Here is a 23,374-nt window from a genome sequence, read left to right as displayed (position 1 = left end):
CCGAGGTGCTCAGGAACCAATGTACTCGGAAACCAAGGTGCTCAGGAACCAAGGTGCTCAGGAACCAATGTACTCGGAAACCAAGGTGCTCAGGAACAAAGGTGCTCAGGAACCAAGGTGCTCAGGAACCAAGGTGATCAGGAACCAAGGTGCTCAGGAATCAAGGTACTCAGGAACCAAGGTGCTCAGGAACCAATGTACTCGGAAACCAAAGTGCTAAGGAACCAAGGTACTCAGGAACCAAGGTGCTCAGGAACCAAGGTGCTCAAGAACCAAGGTGCTCAGGAACCAATGTACTCAGGAACCAATGTACTCGGAAACCAAGGTGCTAAGGAACCAAGGTACTCAGGAACCAAGGTGCTCAGGAACCAAGGTGCTCAGGAACCAAGGTGCTCAGGAACCAATGTACTCAGAAACCAAAGTGCTCTGGAACCAAGGTACTCAGGAACCAAGGTGCTCAGGAACCAAGGTGCTCAGGAACCAATGTACTCGGAAACCAAAGTGCTCTGGAACCAAGGTACTCTGGAACCAAGGTGCTCAGGAACCAATGTACTCGGAAACCAAGGTACCAAAGACCTGGAAAGAAGCTGTGGTGGTCCCACTAAGAACAAAGACAAACCACCAATTACAGATCAACAACTCTGACATCAAATTCATGAAAAATAATGGATAGAACAAAGAGAGACGATCACATGAACTTGGGAAAAGAGGAATATTGGCTTAGTCTGAGAGTGGTTTCAGAGAGGAAGGACACACCTGGGGTTCTGTGACATGGCGGAAGAATGAAGGAAGCTGGGCTCAGGTGAATAAAGACTCAGGTGCTGCTCCATTCAGTAGAAAGAAGGAAGGGTTGGTTAATGAAGTTGCACAAGAGGGTTGTTAGCGGGAGAGAGTCAGATTGAGAAAATGTTATCACGGTGGGAGGCAACTCACGGAGCAGAGAGCCGTACTGTAGGTGACACAACAACAACACAACATACATGAGGTAAGGAAGTGCAGGGAAGTCTCCTCCTCCCAGGGTTGGCAGCTGTTGCCTGGTAAAGTGCATGATAGAAGTAGTAGTGCACAATAGATACGTAGTATAATTATATTAATGAATGAGAAGTACTTTGCAGATATTGTGGTCTGTACAGGGTGGATCGTAGCATGAATAGAGTATAAATACAGTAGCAGCACATACAGGAAGTACAGGGATACACTCGGTGTAGGACAAGTGGCCAGTGGTGATCTTGTGGCTGGTATTCGGGGTCAGAGTGCAGGGAGGTCAAGAGTTCAGGAGGAGGACAGCCTGGGGGACAAAGGTGGAGCTCCTCCTCTGGGTCCTGCAGGCCGGACACTGCAGGACCCAGAGGAGGAGAAGTCTGCAAACAGAAGCCTGGCCGAGGTGTTGGGAATTGCCAGGTGTTTGTGGACGTGTTGATGATGAAGGCTTTGGCGTCGCCTCCGCCTCCGCCTGCCTGGTATGCAAATTGTAGTGGGTGGAGCTGTGAGCCTTCCAAGAGAGGATGTGTTGTTAATGACCCTCTCCATGGCTTTCATCACGTGGGAGGTGAGGGCCATGGACAGTGCCAGTGTCCATGCAGGTCTGAAAGAGGTTTTGGAAGATGCACCCAAGCTGGTCAGCGCACTGTTTGAGGGCCCGGCCACTGATGTTGTCCACGCCAGGCGCGTTGCTCATCTCCGTCCTCTTGAGGACCCTCACAACATCCTTGGTGCAGAATGTGAACGCCGGGCTTGAGGCGAAGAATCTGGGGAATTCGCACGCACTGTGGATTCGTTGTCTCCGGAGCACAAGGTGGCGGTAAATGCTGGATGCCCACCGCTGTAACACAGCAAGAAGAAACCCCAACCCCCACCGCTCGAGCCGAAGCCTACCGATACGTTCCGACACCCCCCCCCCACCCCCCTTTTCCGAATGTGCGGGTCGGACATGAACAATATGGCGGCGGGAGGAGCGTTAGCTTGTGGACCAGTCGTCGCCTGAAAGACTGGTGATCCGGCAGGATGAACCTGTGCACCCAGTACCTTCGGTAAGCTCGCGTCGGTTTCCACGCCCCCCCACCCACGCAGGTGGGGCGGGTGACGCCACATCGGGCTGTTTTCAGCCAGCATGTGGATTGTTATGTTCAGTTGCTAACGGCAAAGCTAGCTTTAGCATCATATATCAACAAATAATCGATGCTTCCGCCTGTCGTCAGGTGACACTGATGCTGTTTGGCTGGATGTTACACGGGTCACCGCTCGGAACTCGGCGGGTTTACATGTAGCAGCGAGTTTGGGGCTGAATAGGTGTTTACCCGCCTCCGAGTCCCGTCTGCTGTGGGTCGTAGCTAGTTAGCTTTAGCCTGCTACTGCTCGCGTCTGGCTGCGTCCATGAAGTTAGCTTCAGCGAAATGATGCGGTGGAATATTAAATTCGGTGTGCGTGAATCAGTACCAGCCTCTGGAGTAACTGGTTGCGGGGGGTCTACGACTGCGCGTAACTGCGGTGTCCGAATGTGGAGGTGACCACCCGCCGTCGTCATCGGGCATGTGAGCTAGCTGTCCGCGGCAGCACTCCCGATGTTGGTGCGCGTGTTAGACCCGGAGACCATTCTGAGCCCGATGCCACATCTACGGCCTGATGTCGGCATTCGATCCGAGCTCCTCAAGCTTTAAACGGCTGATGGCGACGTCTCTGACGTCAGTTTATTCATCTGTCACTGGCGTTAGCTGTTAGCTTGGCAGGTGGACTGACCCTAAGGAGGAAGTGTGTTTGTTACCTGTTTACCTGTGCTGTTTTCTGTGTCTGTCCGTCATTGGATGATAACCTGGTCTCTTCTGTTTACATCCAAACAGACAGGCAGAGGCCCTGAAGGCGGACATGACAGGTAGGTTTCTTCCTTCACACATTCACCTGTCCTCCTCCCTCACACATTCACCTGTCCTCCTCCCTCACGCATTCACCTGTCCTCCTCCCTCATGCATTCATCTGTCCTCCTCCCTCACGCATTCATCTGTCCTCCTCCCGTCACGCATTCATCTGTCCTCCTCCCTCACGCATTCATCTGTCCTCCTCCCGTCACGCATTCATCTGTCCTCCTCCCTCACGCAATCATCTGTCCTCCTCCCTCACGCATTCACCTGTCCTCCTCCCGTCACGCATTCACCTGTCCTCCTCCCGTCACGCATTCACCTGTCCTCCTCCCTCACGCATTCACCTGTCCTCCTCCCTCACGCATTCACCTGTCCTCCTCCCTCACGCATTCACCTGTCCTCCTCCCTCACGCATTCACCTGTCCTCCTCCCTCACACACACACACACACATACACACACAATCAGATGTTATGGCCAGCTCTGACAGTTACTGTTGGTGGCTCAAGGAGCAGGGCCAGCTGACCCCAAACCTGGATCTTGTCTGGATTAAGTTGAAGCTAGAGGCCCAGCTCAAATTCAGAAAGGGGCATCCCCGTGGGGCGTTGACGGGACAAAATCCTTGATGTCCAATGTAGATATTAGAGCTGGGCACAATTGATTGATTATTGATAACTGATAGTTAAGAATTCTGTATATCAATGACATCAATCACTGGAGGCTGTGTTGTGCAGTGTGATTTGACTGTGTTGGAGCAATCCTACCATCAGGGGGCGATATTAAACTAGTTTTATCAGACAGACAGGACACACAAGTACTCTGCTCCCTGCTGGCTGCTGCTGCCAGCGTGAACGTGATGCAGCTGTGGAGAAGTCTGGTGTGGGGCCGTTTCAGACAGGAAAACACAAAGTTCATTGTCAACTCTGCACAGCCGTGTAGGGCTGGGCGATATGACCTCAAATCAATGTCACGATAAGTTGAGCAGTTTACCTCGATAAGCATAAATGATGCACCACTTGAACGACGTTCATCTGTCCCTCGTTCACATGGATGCGTGCTCCTTGTCTCAACCTAGCATCACCTCAGGGTTGGCACGGAGGAGCTGCTCGACAGGCAGAGAGCGCTATCCAAGGGACCTGCACATGTACTGAGACTGATTTGCTAAGTACCCTCGGGGCCAGAGGTTTTCCAAATCTGATGAATATAGTTGAACCAGCCAAACACATTCCCTCTGCATGCTCCATCACCTGACTGGTCAAAACTCGCGACAAAGAAGGCAGGACCTCCAAAGAAGTTAGCCACAGCTGAGAAAGCTGGGCTAACCACAAACTGCTGAACCGCTCTAACAGCTGAGAGCGACCTCACCATCAGCTGTCACTACTGTAAGGACTGCATCAATAATTGATTGTTGATATTCTAAATGATCCAACAAAGAAATCTCTTTCAACACACATCCCTAGTTCAGATGATAACATGGATCAGCTTAGTAGAATCTTAGTCCTGCGTCTCACGAGTTGCAGAGGTTACTACCAAGCCGAAGCAGCCGTGAGCGTATACTCTGATCTGAAGTACTGGAATATTCTGTGTGTGTGTTGTACCAGGGCTCTGTTTCAGAGAGGAGGTCCAGCCAACTCTGACGGTAACCCTGAACTCAGAGCTGAATTAACCTTAGATGGGAAACTGAGTTTCTGGTTTCAGAACAGAACTATGACCCCCCACCCCTCCCACTCTGGGGTTGGTGGTGCGAGTCCTTCTCCAGTTTGGCTCCTCCACCAGAGGTCTGGGAGTCTGAGGGTCCTGCAGTACCTCGGAAGTTCCTGGACTGAGACCTCAGGTGTTGGACCTGGAACCTCCTGGAGCCACTCTCCCAGTTTGGGGGTCCCAGCTCCCAGTGGCGCCACTGCTGCCTTCACGCCCCACTTCTCCTCCAGCTCCTGGTGCTCCTTCTTCTGGTGCTGTTGTCTCTTGGATGCTCCATCTATCATCACCACCTTCTTCTGTTGGTGGTCCATCAGTACCGGGTCCGCTTGGTTAGCCAGCACCAGTTAGACAGTCAGTCCTGAAAGGGTGTTTGGCTGTGGCCGACCTCCTTCAGCCCCCTCATGGTTCCACTAGCCGAGGGGATCCCAATGTTCTTGTAGCCGTCCTGAATGTCTTCTGCCGTGTGGTAGTTCAGACTGTCAGTTCTGCTTATCCTCCCTCTCTTTGGTACCGTCCGACCTCACTGATGCAGTTTGAATGACGTTCTGATGTCGCTGCTGTAGATCCTGGTGATGTGGATCCGTGAGTCCATGTCTCGCTCATTCCTGCCTACAGCTGGATCTCATCATGTAGAGGAGGAGACTGGTGGTGGATCCACTTGAGAACCGGGTCAGTCGCCAGTCCTAGTGGTGATCAGGCTGAGGGGTTCAGGTCTATGTCGAGCAGCAGGGACAGTGCATCACCTTGGTATGTAACACCTGAGGGTCACCTGTGTCACCGGCTTTGAGTTGATAACTGTAGACCAGTGTTTGGCTTTCAGGTTGTCCATCCTATTCTCAGCAGTTTGAGATCTCAGGAACGCCACGAGGGAGTTTCCTCATCTGCTGGGATTTGTATCAATAATAATAACAACAACAATGATAATAATTTGGTTTTATTTAGGGACTTTGAAACGTGAAAGGCTGCAACAGGTGATGAGCTATTATCCGACATGCTAGCAAGTTGCCATCGGTGCTCACAGGTACCATGGTGACCAAGCTTTCCCTGCTGTGAGCGAACACAACGCGTTGACATGAATAAGCAGCGCTATGATTCAGGAGGACTCAGGTAGGACTGGCTGCTACCTGTCGGCTGTTTGGCGAGTGGAGGAAGTTGATCTCGACTTACAGCCTCTGCATGTTTTCATTTTGTTCACCTGTGTGTCAGTGGAAGTGTCGCAGCAGATCTGAGCTTTGACGTCAGAGATCCTCTGTGTTCTCAGCAGCTGTCTGATGGCGATGAGTGTCAGTTTTCTTCTTCTCTTGTTGCTGGTGCTGTGATGCATCCTACCGTGTGTGTGTGTGTGTGTGTGTGTGTCAGTCACTGTGTAAAGCACTTGTATGAGGGTGGACTGAATGGTCACGTCTCCAAACAGAACAAAGCATCGGGTTTATTTTTGGCCCATCACGTACATTAAAAAAAAAAATTGCCTGGATCGGTTCGGTGCCGATACTTCCATTCAGGACCAACACTTTGGACCGTATTGGGAAACCTGTGGGATTTCTAGTTTTGCTTTGCTCTCATGTTGACTGAAATCCCTGAATCTGATATTGCATTTTAATGTTTAAAGCTAGACAGGACTTCATGCTTCATGAGACCATTCAGAGCTTCGGTTCTTCCTACCACCAGCAGTCTTGCCAGCATGTTCGATATGAAGCTGTGTGTCTGTGTCCTGTCTGCGGTGCAGATTCCAAACTGGGAGCAGCAGAGGTGTGGACGTCTCGGCAGGCTCTGCAGGATCTCTACCAAAAGATGCTGGTCACGGACCTCGAATACGCCCTGGACAAGAAGGTGGAACAAGACCTGTAAGATCTCACTTCCTGCCTACATCACATTACTGACAACCTCGAGGCCTCGCTGAGCTCTAATCCCTCTTTCACACGTTGTGTCTCTTGATCTCAAGGTGGAATCATGCTTTTAAGAACCAGATCACCACGCTGCAGAGCCAGGCCAAGAACAGAGCCAACCCCAACCGCAGCGAGGTCCAGGCCAACCTGTCACTGTTCCTGGAGGCCGCCAGCGGCTTCTACACTCAGGTGAGATCCAGGTGGCACTGAGGACCAGTAGCTCCAACAGGCAGCTGCTGTTAGTGTTGCTGCAGCGATACAGATACAGCCTCCAGCCCAGACATGATCCAATACTAACCCAGAGTTCTGTCTGCGTGTGGGATCTTTTGTCACTGACTATTTTGTTCTTAACTTTGTGAAAAAAGTAACAAATAACTGATCACGGATACGTTTACTGACTTTTTACCTTAACGTGTCAGCTCTGAATGAAATCTTGTGTAATAATGGATGTGTAGTAGAACAAAACATTCCCAATAACAGAAATCCAAATTAAAAGATGCAACCATGGTTAGCATGGGAAACGGCAACTTAGTGAAGATGATCCTGATGAACTAAACCTGGAAGATCTTCAATTCTACAATTCCACAATTTCATTTAGCAGACGCTTTTGTCCAAAGCGACGTACAACACAAGCAAGAATTTAGACCTGATTAAGGAAAAACCCAAAGTAGCACAAAAGTGCTTCAGTTGTGATTTGGTCACAGGTACTGCCATCTAGTGGCAGAAGAAGTGTCGCGCCCCCCCCCCCCCCCCTTTTTTTTGAACATCAACTTCTGTTCACCAGAGCTGATTTACTGATTCAATCACCACAATCACATGGAGCGATCCTATTGGCTGTTGGTGGAGGAACCTGGAGATGACCACTTCCTGTTGGTGGAGGAACCAGGAGATGACCACTTCCTGTTGGACTACAAACACCCATCAACCTTCTGTAGCTCTATAGGTGTCTTGTCATCATGATACATTGACCAGGGTTTTGCCCCAATATCAGATCAGGGCTTCTCTCAGTCTTTGAATTTAAAGAATCCAGAATGCATTGCAAGCTAAATTTGTTCTACAAACCGTCAGTGTTCCACGCCATAATTTACACGGGGACACGTTCATGAACTCTTCTCTAAAGATTGCGGTGGTCACATTAACAAGCTTTCCTGTGTGTCGTCTGCAGCTGCTGCAGGAGCTGTGCACCGTCTTCAATGTGGACCTGCCCTGCCGTGTCAAGTCGTCACAGCTCGGCATCATCAGCAATAAACTGAGCAGCAGCAGCGCTATTGTCACGCCCCAGCCCAGCTCCTGCTCCTACATCTGCCAGCACTGCCTGGTGCACCTAGGAGACATCGGTGAGTAGCACCAGCCACCAATTCTTTCCAAAAAAGATCAGTTTGGGGGGATGGGCGGGTGAAACACTGTCTAAATTTGTACCTTATCTGATGTCTTTTTTTATACAGCACGTTACCGCAACCAGACCAGCCAGGCAGAGTCATACTACCGACATGCGGCTCAGCTGGTGCCATCAAATGGTGAGTGAAGACATGTAGGACAACACGGCCCATGAAGATCTCCAGAAAAGGACTCTAAACATTCTGTCATGAGATCATGAGTCAGATGTTCATTGACCGCCAGCAGAGTCATGGTGACTGTTACAGACGCAAGCAGCCAACATGGTACTCACACTGCGTGACGCACTTTTCCTACAACAGTCTTCATTCCTACAGACGGAGAACCTTAAAGCCATGGAGACATTGACAATCGTAACCCCCTGCAAGAATTCTGCTGGACTTTAATGGTCTCTGGACATTTGTGTTCTGCACCAAAACTAACAATGAACAAATAATAATACGATTCAAAGAAGCAGTTTATGGTTCCATATTTCTTCATGAAGCTCGCAAGTCAAAGGTTCATCAGAGTTGCTGTCTTTAGTCTCACGAGACGGTCTTCTGGTTCCAGGTCAGCCTTATAACCAGCTGGCCATCCTGGCCTCCTCCAAGGGAGACCACCTGACCACCATCTTCTACTACTGTCGTAGCATTGCTGTCAAGTTCCCCTTCCCAGCTGCCTCCACAAACCTGCAGAAGGCACTGTCCAAGGCACTGGAGAGGTAATGCTGCCTTTCTCTGTCCTTCAGGGACTGAAGTGTCCTTCAAGATGTACTCAGTTTAACCCTAAGGAAAGATTTTCAGTTGAGAATCTCACCAGCATGCGTGTCAAACATTTCTATGTGTAACTGCTACCGTCCCCCAGCCGCGACGAGGTGAAAACCAAGTGGAGTGTGTCTGATTTCATCAAGGCCTTCATCAAGTTTCATGGGCATGTCTACTTGAGCAAGAGTCTGGATAAACTGGACGGTCTGAGGGAGAAGCTGGAGGAGCAGTTTCAGGTAAACCACCAGTTGAATATCATTCCTGTCTGCACATCAGTGATGTCATCATCACCTGCACGTGTGTGTCTGTGCAGAGGCTAATACTGCAGAAGGCCTTCAGCTCTCAGCAGCTAGTCCACATCACTGTCATCAACCTGTTTGAGCTTCACCACCTGCGAGACCTGACGGCGGACGGCAGCGAGCAGAGCTACAGTGGCGAGCAGCAGATCAGCTGGTTCCAGCTGCTCGGCCTCTTCAGTAAGAACCACACTTGCACTGTCACACTTGCATCATCTCCAACATCATGGCGGTTAGCACCAGTGTATTTCAGGTGGTTTAAAAGGCCAAGGATTAGCAATTGTGACATCCTTTGAAGCTCCAAAATTGAAACCAGTTCGGAGTGGAAGTGTCAGGACACACACTTGAGGTGTGTGTTCCATGGGGTCTACTCGGAAACCCACACTTGCAGTGTGTTTGGGCCTGCTGGCTCAGGCTGACCCTGGCAGCACAAACCACCATTGGGCAAACAGTTTTTTGTCTTGAGTCTGGAATAAATGATTCAATGAGAACATTTCTCAGCCAGAGAGGCAGAACAGATGTGATGCTGATTTGGAGCATTTGCTCACAATAGGAACAGGAAACTCTCACAATCTGGACCAAAGGTCGTGACGACAAACTCATAGACGTCAGCCAGGTGACATGTTGAGGTGCTGGCTTGATAGATAAATCATGTTGTCTGTGACTTTCTCTCTCCTCAGTGTCCTTCCTGGGTGTGATGTGCAGCCGTGTTCTGCTTAACAAGAACCGTGGTGAGGAGATCATGGGCGAGTGTCCTCTGCCGGCCATCAAAGTTTCTCTGGACTGGCTCAAACTCAGACCTAGCATCTTCTATGAGGCCGCCGTGGACAAGAGGCAGCAGTAAGTTGCTACTGTGTCCGGTCTTTTCATAGCCAGCGTGAGCAGAAGTCCAGCCTAATGGCTCTTCTCCTCCTGTTGTTCAGTGTCTGGCCGTGGCTGGTCTCCATCCTCAACAGTTTCCAGCCCAAAGAGGATGACGTGTCCTGTTGCTCAGGTAGGACAGCTCATCTCAGCTGTCGCTGAAAACAGAGCCCTTTAGACACCGTTGCTCTCTGAACACTGTGATTACGGGTCCACTCGTTTTTGAGTAGCATGGTCACGTTTCTATTGTCATGGCAGCTACACAAATATTAGTAGGTCTAGTTTATTCAGGGTGAATCCCTGGCCTTACAAGTCAATCACATCCTTCGTATTTTGTTTCACTTTACTTGACATATTTTCAAGTGTGTTCAGACGTCTGACTGCATCAGTCTATTATCTACAAAGAAGGGCAATGAATTCGGCCGTTTCATGCCATATGTGAGATGGCTGCACTCACAGGGCAGAAGACTCAGGAATTGGCGTTCTCTACGTACCTGGATTGTGGTCGGAACAATCGGGCCACTGTCCTCCTGAATGGTCAGGTCTCCCTCTCCTGACACGTGAGCCAGAATCTGGGTCACTCCAGCTGTGGACACCATCAGTGAAGCTCTCTTAGTTTCTTCACTTGGTTGAAATTGTTGGGGAACTCTTGTCAGCAACAGCTGTCAACATGTTTTGATGTATGAGTGGTGAGTCAGTGTTGCTGAGGAAGGTGTGTTTGTTTTCCCAACAGCGACGCCCCTGCCAGAGGAGTTTGAGCTCCAGGGTTTCTTGGCGCTACGACCAGCTCTGAGGTACAAGTGTTCAGTTTTGGTATAAACGTGGGACTTGGGACTGGTTCCTGGACTGACATTGACTTTTGTTTCAGGTCTCTGGACTTCACTAAAGGTCACCAGGGCATCCTGGTGGACCAGGACGGGCTGCCAGTCAACACCCGACACCAGAGGCTCATCAGCTTGGGGAAGTGGGTGGCTGACAACCAGCCAGGGTGAGCCACTGTATCAGCTGACACTGAGCGCTTGTCATGGTTACAGTTACATTCCTCTTGTTTAAATGTTTCAGTCAGGTTGCCCTCAGAGGTGTCACATGACCAATGTGTCATCTTTTTCCAGCCTGATCCAATACCGTGTGAGCGAGGACGGCCTCCTTATTTTCATCACTGACGTCCCAGAGCAGGCTATCAAAGAGCTGCAGGAGAAGGAGCCTCCCGTGCTGCAGGAGTCGTCCAACGGTGAGCAGACGCCAAACGATGGTGGACATGGCGGCCTGAAGTCTGTGCTTTCAGCAGGAAAGACTCAGAGCTCGTGGCCTGATGGCAGCGACAGACCTGTTGTCACCTTCAAGGAAAACATCAAACCCCGTGAGCAGAGCCGTGAGCCGACCCGCAGCCATCACCTAAAGGATGCCGTCAAGGAGCGGCGAGATTTAATCAAAGGCAATGGGGCTGCTGGTAAAGCTGATCTTAAGAGAGACGCCAAAAGAAAGAGCGAGCTGAAGAAGAGCGGCCATGAGAAGGTTCTAGACGCTGGAAAACAGGTGAAGATGACACTGACAGGCTTGTGATGACGAGTGGTGTTGGAGCAGTCAACAGGATGTTTGGTGTTGTGCTCCAGGTGAAAGGGCAGGTGGAACTGAGGAAGACTCCGGTGTCTGAGGTGAAGAAGACTCCCGTCACTCAAACCCAGACAACCTGCTCCTCCCAGTTTATCCCCATCCACCATCCAGGAGCCTTCCCCCCTCTGCCCAGCAGACCTGGTACACACACACACACACACACACACACACACACACACACAACCAGACTGTGTCCACAGCCCAGGCTTACAAATATATCACATTGTTGTATTAACACTTGCACTCAGGCTGCTGATAGTTTCATGTAGTCGTCGGTACTTCAGAACTGTCACTGAAACTGCCCCTCCTTCAGTTTTGTGACTTCTCTGCTGTTTCTGGGGTTTAGCTGGAACTGGTGAATGCATCGCATTCATGATTGCACAGGTTGAATGTGGTGGCGAGTATTCATGGTTTTAGCAGAGGATTGACCACATGACGTGATGTCCTGAACCAACAAGTCAACAACATCCGCTGATACACACAGCAGCATTCAGAATCTGTGAGAGAGCGTCAGTCGCTGGTTGATGATCATGGTGCAGACACTGAGAATGAGAGGTCTTATTGGATGGGGATGGAAATGGTTAGGATTTTATCAACGCTCATTCTTATACTCTTATTGGTGAACGGCATCATCCACACTGATGAACTGTTGTGGTTCGGTACAGTCGTGATGATGAGTCGTGGTCTGCTTGCCTCCTCGCTAGGTTTCCCTCCTTCAGCCTATGTCATCCCTCCCCCGGTGGCGTTCCCAGGGCTGCAGGTGAACCCGGGCTTCACCTTCTCCACTGGGGTGTCTGTTCCCGGGCCGTTCCTCCAGCCAGCTGTTCACACCCAGGCAGGCACGCAGGTCCAGGTCGGTAAGCAGTCCCACATTCCCTACAGCCAGCAGAGGCCCTCTGGTCCGGGTCCAGGGCAAGGACCGGGCTCCTCGGGCCAGGGTCCCGGGCCCATTAACCAAGGCCCTTCCCAAGGTCAGCAGCCTCAGACGCAGCCACCCTCCCAGCAGGCCTTGCAGCAGTCGGTCCAGCTCCAGGTGCAGGTGATGAGCCAGCAGCAGCAGTCACCTACCAAGCCAGTCCAGCAGGTGGGGCTAGGAAAGAGCCCCCCACGCCACCCAGGGCTGCAGCAGGTTAGTGCGTCTTGAGTCCAGGCTCTATGAACCTGACAGACAAAGACCAGGGTGTCATGATTGATGACCAGCTGACCTTCAAGGTTCATGTGGCCTCAGTTTCTCGGTCTTGCCGTTATGCCCTCTACAACATCAGGAAGATCAGACCCTTCCTGACCCAACAGACCACACAGATTCTGGTTCAGGCTCTTGTCATCTCACGCATTGACTACTGCAACTCTCTTCTGGCAGGCCTCCCTGCAGGCTCATTCAAGCCTCTGCAGATGATCCAGAATGCAGCAGCACGTCTGGTCTTCAACCAGCCCAAAAGGGCACATGTCACCCCGCTGCTGGTTTCTCTTCACTGGCTTCCAGTGGCAGCCAGGATCAAATTCAAGGCACTTCTCTTGGCTCACAAAACAATCACAAGAACGGCTCCAGCCTACCTGGAATCCCTGATCCAGGTCCACTCTCCTTCTGGCCCACTACGCTCTGCATGCCAAAGACGCCTGGTGCTTCCAGCCCAGCGCTGCTCCAAATCTCTAGCCAGACTCTTCTCTTCTGTTGTTCCCAAATGGTGGAACCAACTACCGAACTCTGTGCGTTCTGCTGAGTCCCTTTCTACTTTTAAGAGACAATTGAAGACTCAATTGTTCAGAGAGCACCGAGGCACTGAACCTGACTCTGCTCCTCTTTGGGGTAGAATCAGTCAGAGGGTCCAAGACCCAGCACTTAGTGACTATGTAGCACTAACTGGGTTGTGTGATGTTGTATGTCTGTTATATTAAGAAAAAAAATGGAGGGGGGCGACACTTCTTCTGCCACTAGATGGCAGTACCTGTGACCAAATCACAACTGAAGCACTTTTGCTTTTCCTATGGGTTTTCCCTTAATTAAGTCTGAATTCTTGCTTGTGTTGTACGTCGCTTTGGACAAAAGCGTCTGCTAAATGAAATTGGAGAATTGGAGAATTGTAGGATTGTAGGGCGCATTGACATGTTGTTACTGGGATAAATCTGTTGTTCCCAAGATGCTAGAAACCACATCGTCCTGTCTGCATCCATGACATCATCCTCAGGGGCGTCATCTCTCCTGGGTTTATATATCGTTATTGTTTGTTTTATTGATTACAACTACATTTAGAACCATGAATTATAACAAAAAAATTGTATTATGACAAGAGAGGCCTTTAAAAAAAATGTAAATCTAAGAATGCCTTCACTGCAGTGGGCTGACACCTGATGAAGATTGGTGTGTGTTTCATGACTAAGCCCATTGCAGTAGAGGGCCTCCACCCTTCCAGTCCACCTTGAGTGCAGGACCTGGATTTTTTTAGGCCACCTTTGGTCATGACTCCATTTTTGTTTTATAATTGTTCCCTCCCATGAACAACAATGCTCCTTTTAATGCTCTCATGGATTCTTGAATGAAATTGAAAGTGTATTAGTCCACCAGACAGCAGGTGAGTCTGGGAGGGTCACGTGTGTGTGTGTGTGTGTGTGTTTAGTACATGCAGGTCCAGGAGCAGCAGCCTCAGATGTGGAGCCAGGCTCAGGCAGCGCTTCAGAAGATGCCCCCTATGCAGATGCCCCTGAAGCAGCAGCAGACCTTCTTCATGTCACCACAGGAATCTCTCAAACTGTATGAGCACCAGCTGCAGCCACCGCTCTCCACCATGGACAAGAAGATGAAGTACCCTGACGTTAAGATGCAGGACTTCTACTGGGAACCTTCATACAGGGTGAAGAGGCCTCTGCCAGGGACTATCGGCTCAGACCAGGATGCTGCAACCGGGCCCAGGGGTCTTCCGTTTGAGGTGAGAGGGCCTGCAGAGCAGTGAGTGAGGGGAAGGTGGTCCTGGCCTGCTGCTTCTGTCCCTGTGCTGCTTCTGTCCCTGTGCTGCTTCTGTCCCTGTGCTGCTTCTGTCCCTGTGCTGCTTCTGTCCCTGTGCTACTGCTGCTGCTGCTTGCTGTCTTTCCCTGTTTGTCTTCTTCTCTGTCTCTGCTCTGGTCAGGTTCCAGTCACGTCTTCTCAAATCAGAGATTAGAAGTTGATTTCATGTGGGGGTCTTTGTCAGGGTCAAACTGACGGCTGTGCCACCTTCAGACTTTTATAATACTGATTTGAAGATGGGCGGTTTTGTGAACAAGCTAGAGGACATGATGGCATATTTGTAAATGTCATCGGGGCTCCTTTCAAATGTCGAGAGGAGTGATTGACATGTTGATGATGGCTGATGATCAGGACCAGTTCTCCAGTCACTGTTCAAGAGGGACCTTCAGGATCTGTATTTTTGGGTGTGGTTGATTGTTGTATATGTAGGGGTGATGACAACATGGAGGGATCATCCATATTGTCACGCAATATTGGTTTTGACAGGATGTGACATCACTCTTAATTACTGATGTCATTGTTCAACAGTAAATGGTGCTGCCTCATCATGTTTGATTTAATAGTAGAATAAAAATAGAAGTATGCATTACACATATTTCAGCAGATACATGGATATCAGGATTGTCCCCAATAATCTGCGACTGCTCGGGTTCTAATTGGATCCAGTGGCTGGTTCATCGTCTGACATCACAGTGAATAAATCTGACCCATCAGAAAAGGTTCTTTGCAGCATTCAGCGTAACCCCAGGGACACACAGGAGGGGGCAGCGCTGCGAAGCGTCATTTCCCTTGCGAGCGAGCAGGCGCGTGGCTGTTCACAACAGAAGCACATTCTCCACAGTGTTAACAAGCGATTCTGCTCCTCTCCACCTTTACTGCCACACTAGAGCTGATTTTTATCATGGATAAGTTTCTAACCTCATCAGTTTATAACGTAATGTGTTCATGACCTTTGTACATGTATGTCCGCGTCTTTGGGTGGCGACAGTATTGAGTTTTTAAATGGGTAAATGCTGAGTGAATGGCCACAGTAAAGAGTGTTTGTTACCAGGTTGTGTAGTTAGGTTTGTCGCTTCAGTTAAATACATTTATCATTAAAATATTGTTTAAATAGAGGTGGGACATCAATCGGGGTGTTTTATTTTGAAATTTGCTTTATTTTGATAGTTGACCGGATGTACTATGCCATTCCTGTGTCCAACTTCCTGCCTAGCTTGACAGATTGCTCGTGGCTCACAGAAGAATAGACTAGATGCTGTGGAGTGCGAGCCGGCCAAGGCGCTCTGTGCCTTGCCTGAACAGACAGATCTGTTAACTTGGGCGCCGAAAGCAAACTGGCTCCGCAGCGCTTCTGCCTCCTGTGTGTTCCAGGGGTAACTTTCCTTTTCCCCACTTCTCTCTTACTGCCTTTCTTTCTTTTTCTCTGCTTATTTCCCTCTCTTCCTCCTCCTCTTCCTCTTCTGGCTTCCTCTCTCACCAGGACAACAAGAGCTCGCCTCTTCTACCTCCTGACCTGTTAAAAACTCTAGCAGATTTTGAGGAGGAGGAGGAGCTCGTCTTTTCTAAGCCTCCTGATTTCTTCCAGGCCATGGCTGGCCCTCTTAGCACTGCTCCTGGACCAAACATATTTGTATGTAGCCCCACCTCCCACACCTGACCCCCAACCCCTGAGCTGTCCTGGTGTAAAGCCACAGTCTGCTTCCATCAGTTTGCCTTCTACTTTCCTCTGATGATATTCTTTGTTAGTTAAGATAAACACAAAGGTGATCATGTGACTCAGCAGCTATGACCGTGTTCCAACTAGTAGAGTGTGTAAGGGGAACTGTTGGCGGGGTGTCCATCAGAATGAAATCATGGATGACGTTGTCTCCATGGAGTCCTTTAATTCCTAATGGACACCTCAATGAACATTATCCTGCGTATACGGCGCTCACAAGCAGGAAGACTATCAGTTTATGTTTTCTTCTGTTTTGCAATCAAAATCTTAACAATTTTCCACAAGTCACGTTTGTCACGAAGGTAGCTTCTTAACTGTTCGAACATTGTTCAGTCCTTTTGTAAAAAAAAAAAGAAAAAAGACAGACCATAGAAACGAGAAGCGTGGCAAGGCTACGACCAGGAAATGTTATGCTGACAAGTCTCAGCGTATTGTTAAAAGTGCGTAGAGTTAACAAGTAAAACAACAAGATGACCGGACACGTCATCGTTCAAAAATCTGTATCAAGAATTTCTCCAACAAATCATAGCCCAGGTGGACGGTCCACCCTCGCCTGGAGTAGAGCCTTGATTGATCATGTGATTTGTGTTGTCCAGAGGAGATGTTGAGACGGCGGTTTGACCATAGAATACAACAGTGAGATATTAGACGAATGAGCTGGAAGCCTTCAGATTGTGGCTTTAACGAATCCCTGAATGTTTGATGTTGCCAAAACAGAACAGGAGAATTAACTGATAACTGACCAGCTGCATGAAAATCTGCTGCCAGAGATTCATGTCCGAGTAGAAGAGTGACAGTGAGTGAGTCCAGGTGACAGCAGGCCACTCCACCTGGTCATACCAGGCATTCTCATCCAAGCTGGCGTCCAGTTCTGAGACCGTCCGTCTCATGACATGTCCCTAGTGGAGTAAAGTAGTTCTGATGGCAGAAGTCATTACACAGATACTCTTTGCATTGTATCAGTTATTAGCATGTCTTTTATTCCATGTTTCATAGTTTTAGCATCCATTATGATAAACCGGCCTCGAACAGCTCGGTGAACTTGATGCAGTGTTGCTGACAGAAGCTGAGATTTACATATTGCACTTGAAGGAAGCACACTACACTATTTACTGTGCATCATTGCTAGTTAACGATAAATGGTGTCACTTTGGTGATTTACCTTTCACAGCTGTTGGAGGGTCTTGGCTTATTAAAAAGGAAAACCCTGCGACTTAGAGGAAGTGCAGCTGCTCGCCATGTTTCCTGCAGCTGGACAGTACATGCAGCTGCGCTCGGTGAATACAAAACTGTGTAGACGCACATTACTGTCAGGGGAGGAGTCATCATCCATCTGTCCTTCGTCTCTGCAGCTGCCAAACCAGACCAGGATGGATAGTGGTCCTGAGGTGGTCAGCCAGTCCTCGTCCCTGATGCCCATATCTGGCTTCCCCATGCAGGTCAGCTCCGCCTCTGAAACGATCATCATTATCAAGGACCCCTATGAACTCTGGCCCTGACTCCTGAAGATTTTAATTTGTTATTCACCTGTTAGCAACGTGTGACAGCAGTTCATTTTCTCAGTCCAACCTGCAGAGGGCGCCTGCTGCTCACCACCAGCAGCTCTGCAGAGCACCACGGTGACCCCTTGGATTGATGCGGGTGCCATGAAAACACTACTGCAGGGATTAGTTGTAAATTCCATAAGAATGTGAGAGGAGCTGACATCCATGATGAATGAGTAGATTCTCAGACGCAGAGTGGGCGTGGCTCGCCAGGAGTTTTACAATGTTCTGTCATGTGAGATGACGAAATGTCGTAAATTCTCACATTTGAGGAATCAAAGATGAATTTAGTTAGCTGAGGGTTGTAGTTTCAATCCTCAGGGACAGTGTTGTAGTGCCCTTGAGCGAGATACTGAACCCAGGATTGCTCCTGACGCTGCGGGTGTCTGTTTGACTGCAGTCGCATCTCTCGCTCTCTGATCACAAAGAGAATGTTTTCTCAGGAGTTCAACCAGAACAGTATCTTCAGTCAGGCCTACGGCAAGAACTTGCCACCCAACTCCAAGCCTGATGCTCCCATGATGCACCAGGAGCCATCCCTCTACTCCTTGTTTGAGGGGACACCTTGGTCCCCCTCCCTCCCTGCCAGCTCAGGTATGTTTCACCTACAAACTCACAGAATCCATCTAGGAGTGTCTCATTCAAGTCCAAACGTGACTGTGTTGCTCTGATTGGCAGATCACTCCACCCCAGCCAGCCAATCGCCTCACTCCTCCAATCCCAGCAGCCTGCCGTCATCCCCACCCACACACAATCACGGAGCCACACCCTTCTCCAACTTTGGGCCAATTGGTACTCCAGACAGCCGAGACCGTAGAGTGGTGGACCGCTGGAAGGCTGAGAAGACTGGTGAGGGATAAAGTCTGTTTCCATGGCAGCAGTCTGCCAGGCACTGCTAGTTAACGATTTGGTCTAGGCTTTCCATAGCGCTAAAAATCCATAACTCCACCCAGCAGGGGTGAACTGAGACATCATCTGTTTCTGGATTGTAAACTGGAAGTGGGCGTGGCCTTGAGTGGAAGTTCCTTTTAATAAAAGAAAGTGTTAATGACCTGCGCTACTAAAACACACACATGGCTGCCATTAAACTGCAACACAGCAGGAAGTTGTAGAATCAGACACTTCAGAATGTATCTGACCAATCAGAGGAGGCGCTGTGATATGGCGCACTGATATCAGAGGCTCCGCCCACTTACTTAGTTTCATGTATCCTTAATTGGCACCAAGTGGATCTGTCAATTGTGACCTCAGAGTTCACCAGACGGGCACGTCCAGTTAAACCAGTTCAGACTCATCAGTACATGCCAGCAAGTGTGTTTCATGCCTCCTTCTGATTGGCTGATGTGTGACTCCTCCCACACTGACTCTATCTAGCCAGTGTGGCCCCCTGAGGAACCATGCTGGCTCTCTGGGTAACCATGTTGGCTCTCTGGGGAACCAAGTGGTCTCTGAGGGACCAAGTTGGCTGATTATTGATCTGTAGCTACTTAACGTACTTCAATGAGCTCTGAGTTTCTTGTGGGGGAGTCTGCTACCCTCTCAGCTCTGTGGTTCTGTTTGTGTTCAGGGTCGGTCAGCGGCTTTGGTTTGGACTACCTGCCGGCGTCGGCTTCCTCCACTGCTGCAGACAGTAGCTGGCACCAGGCCGGACCCCCCGGCAGCTCCTGGACCAGTCAGGAGTCTCCCATGGAGGAGTCGTCCTCCACTGTGCTGCTCGACAGCCTCAAGGTCTGCAAGACTCCTCCCTCTTGTGTGGGATGTCCTGTTTGTCTCACAATGACGGACACAGAACGGCAGTTCGCCATCATCATGAGTTCCATTCATTCTGAGGCAGAACCAAACGCTCTTAATGATTTTTCATTGTGACTGAAATATTCAGACAATGAACTGCATTTTCTTTCAGCTGATTGACGAGAGAAGAATGCGTGGGAATGTTGCACGTTGTGCTGACATTTGGTCCGGTTTTTAATAACAATATGGTGTCCCATTTCTTTGATGTCGATCAGAGATCATCGCAGCACATTTTTCATCCTGTTCCTGGTCCTCCAGTCTTAATATATCTGTTCTCCGTGTTCTCTTACGACTGTATTGATGATGGAGGCAGGGTTCTAGTCTGGAAAATGTGGATTAGCATGTTGCCAATGGTCTCCTTCTCTCTGCAGTCCATTTGGTCGAGCTCCATGATGCAGCCGGGCCCGTCGGCGCTGGAGCAGCTGCTCCTACAGCAGAAACAGAAGCAACAGCGAGGTCACGGCGCCATGAACCCGCCTCACTGAACGGCAGGCCCAGTCAGCGCTTTGTGTCAACATCAACAAAACCACCACCAGGAGAAACGGGAGGACAAAAAATCAGAAGTTTGACGAGCTCCAAATAAAATGGAAACTTAACTGGTGAGAAACGGTGGAGGCTGGGGAGGCAACACGACCCCCCGCTGAGGCTGCAACATCCCCCCCCCCCACCCACCACTCGGCCGTCGGGGAGCGGTGAAGCCCCTACTGGCTTGGAGGGCACAGGATCTCTTCAAGTGCGGTGCCATGTGCCACGCCTTCAGTGGGGTTCCTTCATCCTGTGGAAATCAGAACATTGAGGAACACAACCCTACGCCACCTTTGGTGGTACCGCCCCCCTGGTTTGGGTAGACGCCACACCCCCATGACTCCTCTTCTTTGTCTTTAGAAAAAATAAAATTCCCCTTATGTCTGATTGGTTCAGTCAGGATGCCTGTTTTTAGTGTCTCTGCTGCCGCAGACATAAGGAGGTGTTGTAGGAGAGCGAGGACAGTGTGGTGGTCAGGTTTGGGGGGGAGCGAGGAGAAACACGGGGACAAAATGACTTTCTGATCTCTATTTCATTTTCATTTGTGAGGAGGAGAAGCAAGGCTCACAGCAGCTGATTGGTTGGACGAAGGAAGGAAGTCACGCCCAGCTAAACCAATAACCACGTATTTGTCGCTATAGTTGGACTTGAGACGGCCTGGTCCCTTACTGAAAGGGTGCTGCTGTGTGAGGACAGGTGTGTCCGTGCTGAAGGGACAGCTGGGTGGGAGAAGTTGCTAGAAAAGGTCACAGGAAGGAAAGAGGGGACAACGATGTTAGCGGTAGCATTAGCTTCAAGAGATTGCAGTTACTACGAAAACAAAGTCTTGTGATTTGTTTGTAGCAGTTTTAGCTCCACGCCGTCTGCAGCAAACACAAGTATGTCTTTTAGCTTTCTGCTTGGATATTTTCGGGGTTTCTTCCCCTTCTGCCTTTTCTTCCTTTTATTTCTTTGAGCAGTGAAGAAAAAAACAACGTAATGACGTAACCCTGCTCGCTTACTGAACCTGCATCAACTGTGTTGTTCCTGTTCTGCCTTCTTGCTAGTTTGCCAGTTTGAAGCGCGCACCCCCCCCACAGGCAGGGACATGTTTCAATGAACTGATGCCCCTTTCCACCTGAATATCACCAGGAACTGTGGAGCCAGCTGGACTCAACTCAGGAACTAACACTCATTGCTCTAAATCCTAATTTAATGAACCATGAAAATGAACAAAATAAACCCTTAACCAGGCTAAATATGGGCTCAGGTAGGGGTTGATACCAAGAAGCAAAATGACGTCTGGAGCCTTTAACCATTTAAAATTTCAGCTTCGAACAAAAGCTTTTACCCAGATAGACCCAGAGGGTCTTTGCAGACAAAGTCACCAAGATTAAAGTTTCCAGCGAACTTGGAATTATTGAATATTTTACTCAAAACATTTGCCTTGTAATGACTCAGTGTTTGGTGTTGGAAACACCAGCCACCTATTGTTAGCTTGAAGCTAATGAAGCCCATTGGATAAAGATGTGGATTGTTCTAGATGATGTTTTTGGACAGATTAGCTGCTGTTATTAGCTTCAAGCTAAATAAACATGGCTGGCTCTGTCTTCATTCTGAGACCACAAAGAAGAAATGCTAGAGGGACAGTACTGTGAGCTCATTATTAGTATTAGTGAGTACTCGAAAGGAAAAAACTTTCTGAGTGAAATAACACTTCAAGTAGAGCAAATGATGTGAATGACCTGCCGGCCTACCAGCTAGCCACTCGATGTTTGCAAGCTAGCTGATGTTGGCTAGTGAGCTGGTGTGAGCTTGCTTGTGTGGGCTAGCTAGCTGGAGTTGGCCAGTTAGCTCACAGTAACAGACTTTGTTCAATCTTGGAACCCTGTTACTGTGAAGCCTTTGAATAACAAAAGTGGCAGAACAGGTTTGTGTGCTAACTCATACGTCTGCAAACTTCAGTCAACCTGTATATACGCCCAGAGTTCACCGCCATTCCCTCATCAGTCATGGCCAAAAGGCCCTAGTCTCCGCTGTGTGGACACTCAGATGCTGTCACATCTGGGTCATGACATCATCGCAGCTGTGCTATCTGGAGCACAGTAGATTTACAGATTTAATTGTAGTGAACGGATTAGAGTTCCTCGTCAGGCTTGGAAAGCGAGCAACAGGTAGCACAAATGACGGCGTCCATTCAGGCTCGGTTCTTTCAAATGTTCCACTGACGTTCTTAGGTGAAGAAAAACCGTGGCGTTGAATTATGTGTCATGATGTCGGCTGTGACAGCGTGACCTCTCATGACGTTTAGAACACTGGGTTCTTTTGTAAGCACTGGTCGACTGCTGGAAGTTTGACACAAGAATTCTCACCTCAGTTTCTCAACTCTCAAATGACATGAACGTGTGTGCGTGCTCTGCTACGTAGTCACACGTACTCGTGGCAGCTTTGATGATCACCCTCCCTGGTACAAACGTGCTGTGCGACGCCCTTCTGAGACAGCGTGATGCACGTTTCAAACGCACCCATTCATACAAGTCTAGATTTTGTTTTAAAAAGGTTGCTGTTATGGAAACAGGCTGCTTGGAGAGACACTGCTGTCCTTCCTGGTGTTCCTAGAACCAATCAGAACATAGCAAGGAACAGCTGACCAATCAAGTCACACCCACCCAACCTCTCCTCTGTACTCTGGCTGGACACATGCATGTGACCTCCTGCTCAGTGTCGACCAGCAGGGTGTGGTTTTCAGTCGTGGAGCTGCTGTCGGGGGGGCGTCTCCAACCTCCACGTAAAAGTATGTTAACAAACTAAAGATAACGATTTGCTGAATGCCAGGACGGCCAGAGGCAGGAAGGTGGGAGGTTTGAGGCTCATCCTGGATCTGAGCTGGAACTGTTCCAGTTGTCTGTTTTGGGTTGTTGGGTTTTATTTGTTGTTTTTTTGCAAGAACTGAATGGACTCTGATCTGTCTGACATTCCGACGAGGAGGTCTCAGCGCACTAGGAAGAAGCTCTTGGGCAGATCTGGGTTTGGACTTCAGAGGAGTTTAGTGTTTCTGTCTCTCTGTAGACTTTCAGAACTGTGAAATCAGCTTTTAAATAAACTTCAGCGATGTTCTCCCTCCAGTCTGTGTTTGTTTCGTTATCAGAACCACCAGAGACCCGGCACAGAACCACCAGAGACCCAGCGTAACAGGAGCAGACTCTGACTGGAAGGAGAGGATGAACTCGTGTGTAGTAAAGGTGTCCTCTTATGAGGTGGAGCAATCAAGTCACAGCGCCCTCTAGTGCCAGAGGGTCTGGGTTCACCGGGATTCCTCACCGCCATGTTTTTGCTGGTGTTCAGAATGCTCTTCATTTTCTCTGTCATTTGATAGAAAATGTGTCTTCCTGGCCCACCACTGCTGGCACTGTAGCGAGCGGCGATCTGCGTTGTCAGGCTGTTCTCTAAACGTTCTATGAGGAACTT

The 23,374-nt window shown here is 49.4% G+C and overlaps 1 protein-coding gene across 3 annotated transcripts; it reads left to right on the top strand.

Moving 5' to 3' along the window:
• The first annotated feature begins 1,574 nt into the window (after positions 1–1,574).
• Positions 1,575–23,025, top strand: smg7 (SMG7 nonsense mediated mRNA decay factor). 3 transcript variants are annotated; one of them, XM_086204723.1, is made up of 23 exons: positions 1,575–2,030; positions 2,838–2,869; positions 6,281–6,398; positions 6,497–6,629; positions 7,606–7,777; positions 7,886–7,957; positions 8,385–8,535; positions 8,679–8,814; positions 8,892–9,054; positions 9,555–9,714; positions 9,798–9,868; positions 10,469–10,529; positions 10,604–10,723; positions 10,848–11,271; positions 11,349–11,490; positions 12,054–12,478; positions 13,965–14,273; positions 15,831–15,980; positions 17,420–17,506; positions 18,055–18,205; positions 18,290–18,460; positions 19,179–19,339; positions 19,774–23,025. In XM_086204723.1, the coding sequence occupies exons 1-23, from the start codon at positions 2,005–2,007 to the stop codon at positions 19,885–19,887; spliced, it is 3,549 nt and encodes a 1,182-aa protein (XP_086060849.1). In that variant the 5' UTR covers positions 1,575–2,004; the 3' UTR covers positions 19,888–23,025. The 3 variants fall into 3 exon arrangements, with proteins under 3 accessions (XP_086060849.1, XP_086060851.1, XP_086060850.1); XM_086204724.1 differs by lacking the exon at positions 1,575–2,030 and adding an exon at positions 2,090–2,198; XM_086204725.1 differs by lacking the exon at positions 15,831–15,980 and having other exon boundaries at positions 1,578–2,030.
• The last annotated feature ends 349 nt before the right edge of the window (positions 23,026–23,374 follow it).

Source organism: Aulostomus chinensis, chromosome 5 (genome assembly GCF_037954235.1).
Source record: "Aulostomus chinensis isolate RoL2024-O1b breed Wild chromosome 5, RoL_Achi_v1.0, whole genome shotgun sequence".
NCBI classification, from domain to species: domain Eukaryota; kingdom Metazoa; phylum Chordata; class Actinopteri; order Syngnathiformes; family Aulostomidae; genus Aulostomus; species Aulostomus chinensis.
The sequence above is the reverse complement of the archived record's forward strand: the minus strand, read 5'-3'. Positions and strand labels throughout refer to the sequence as shown.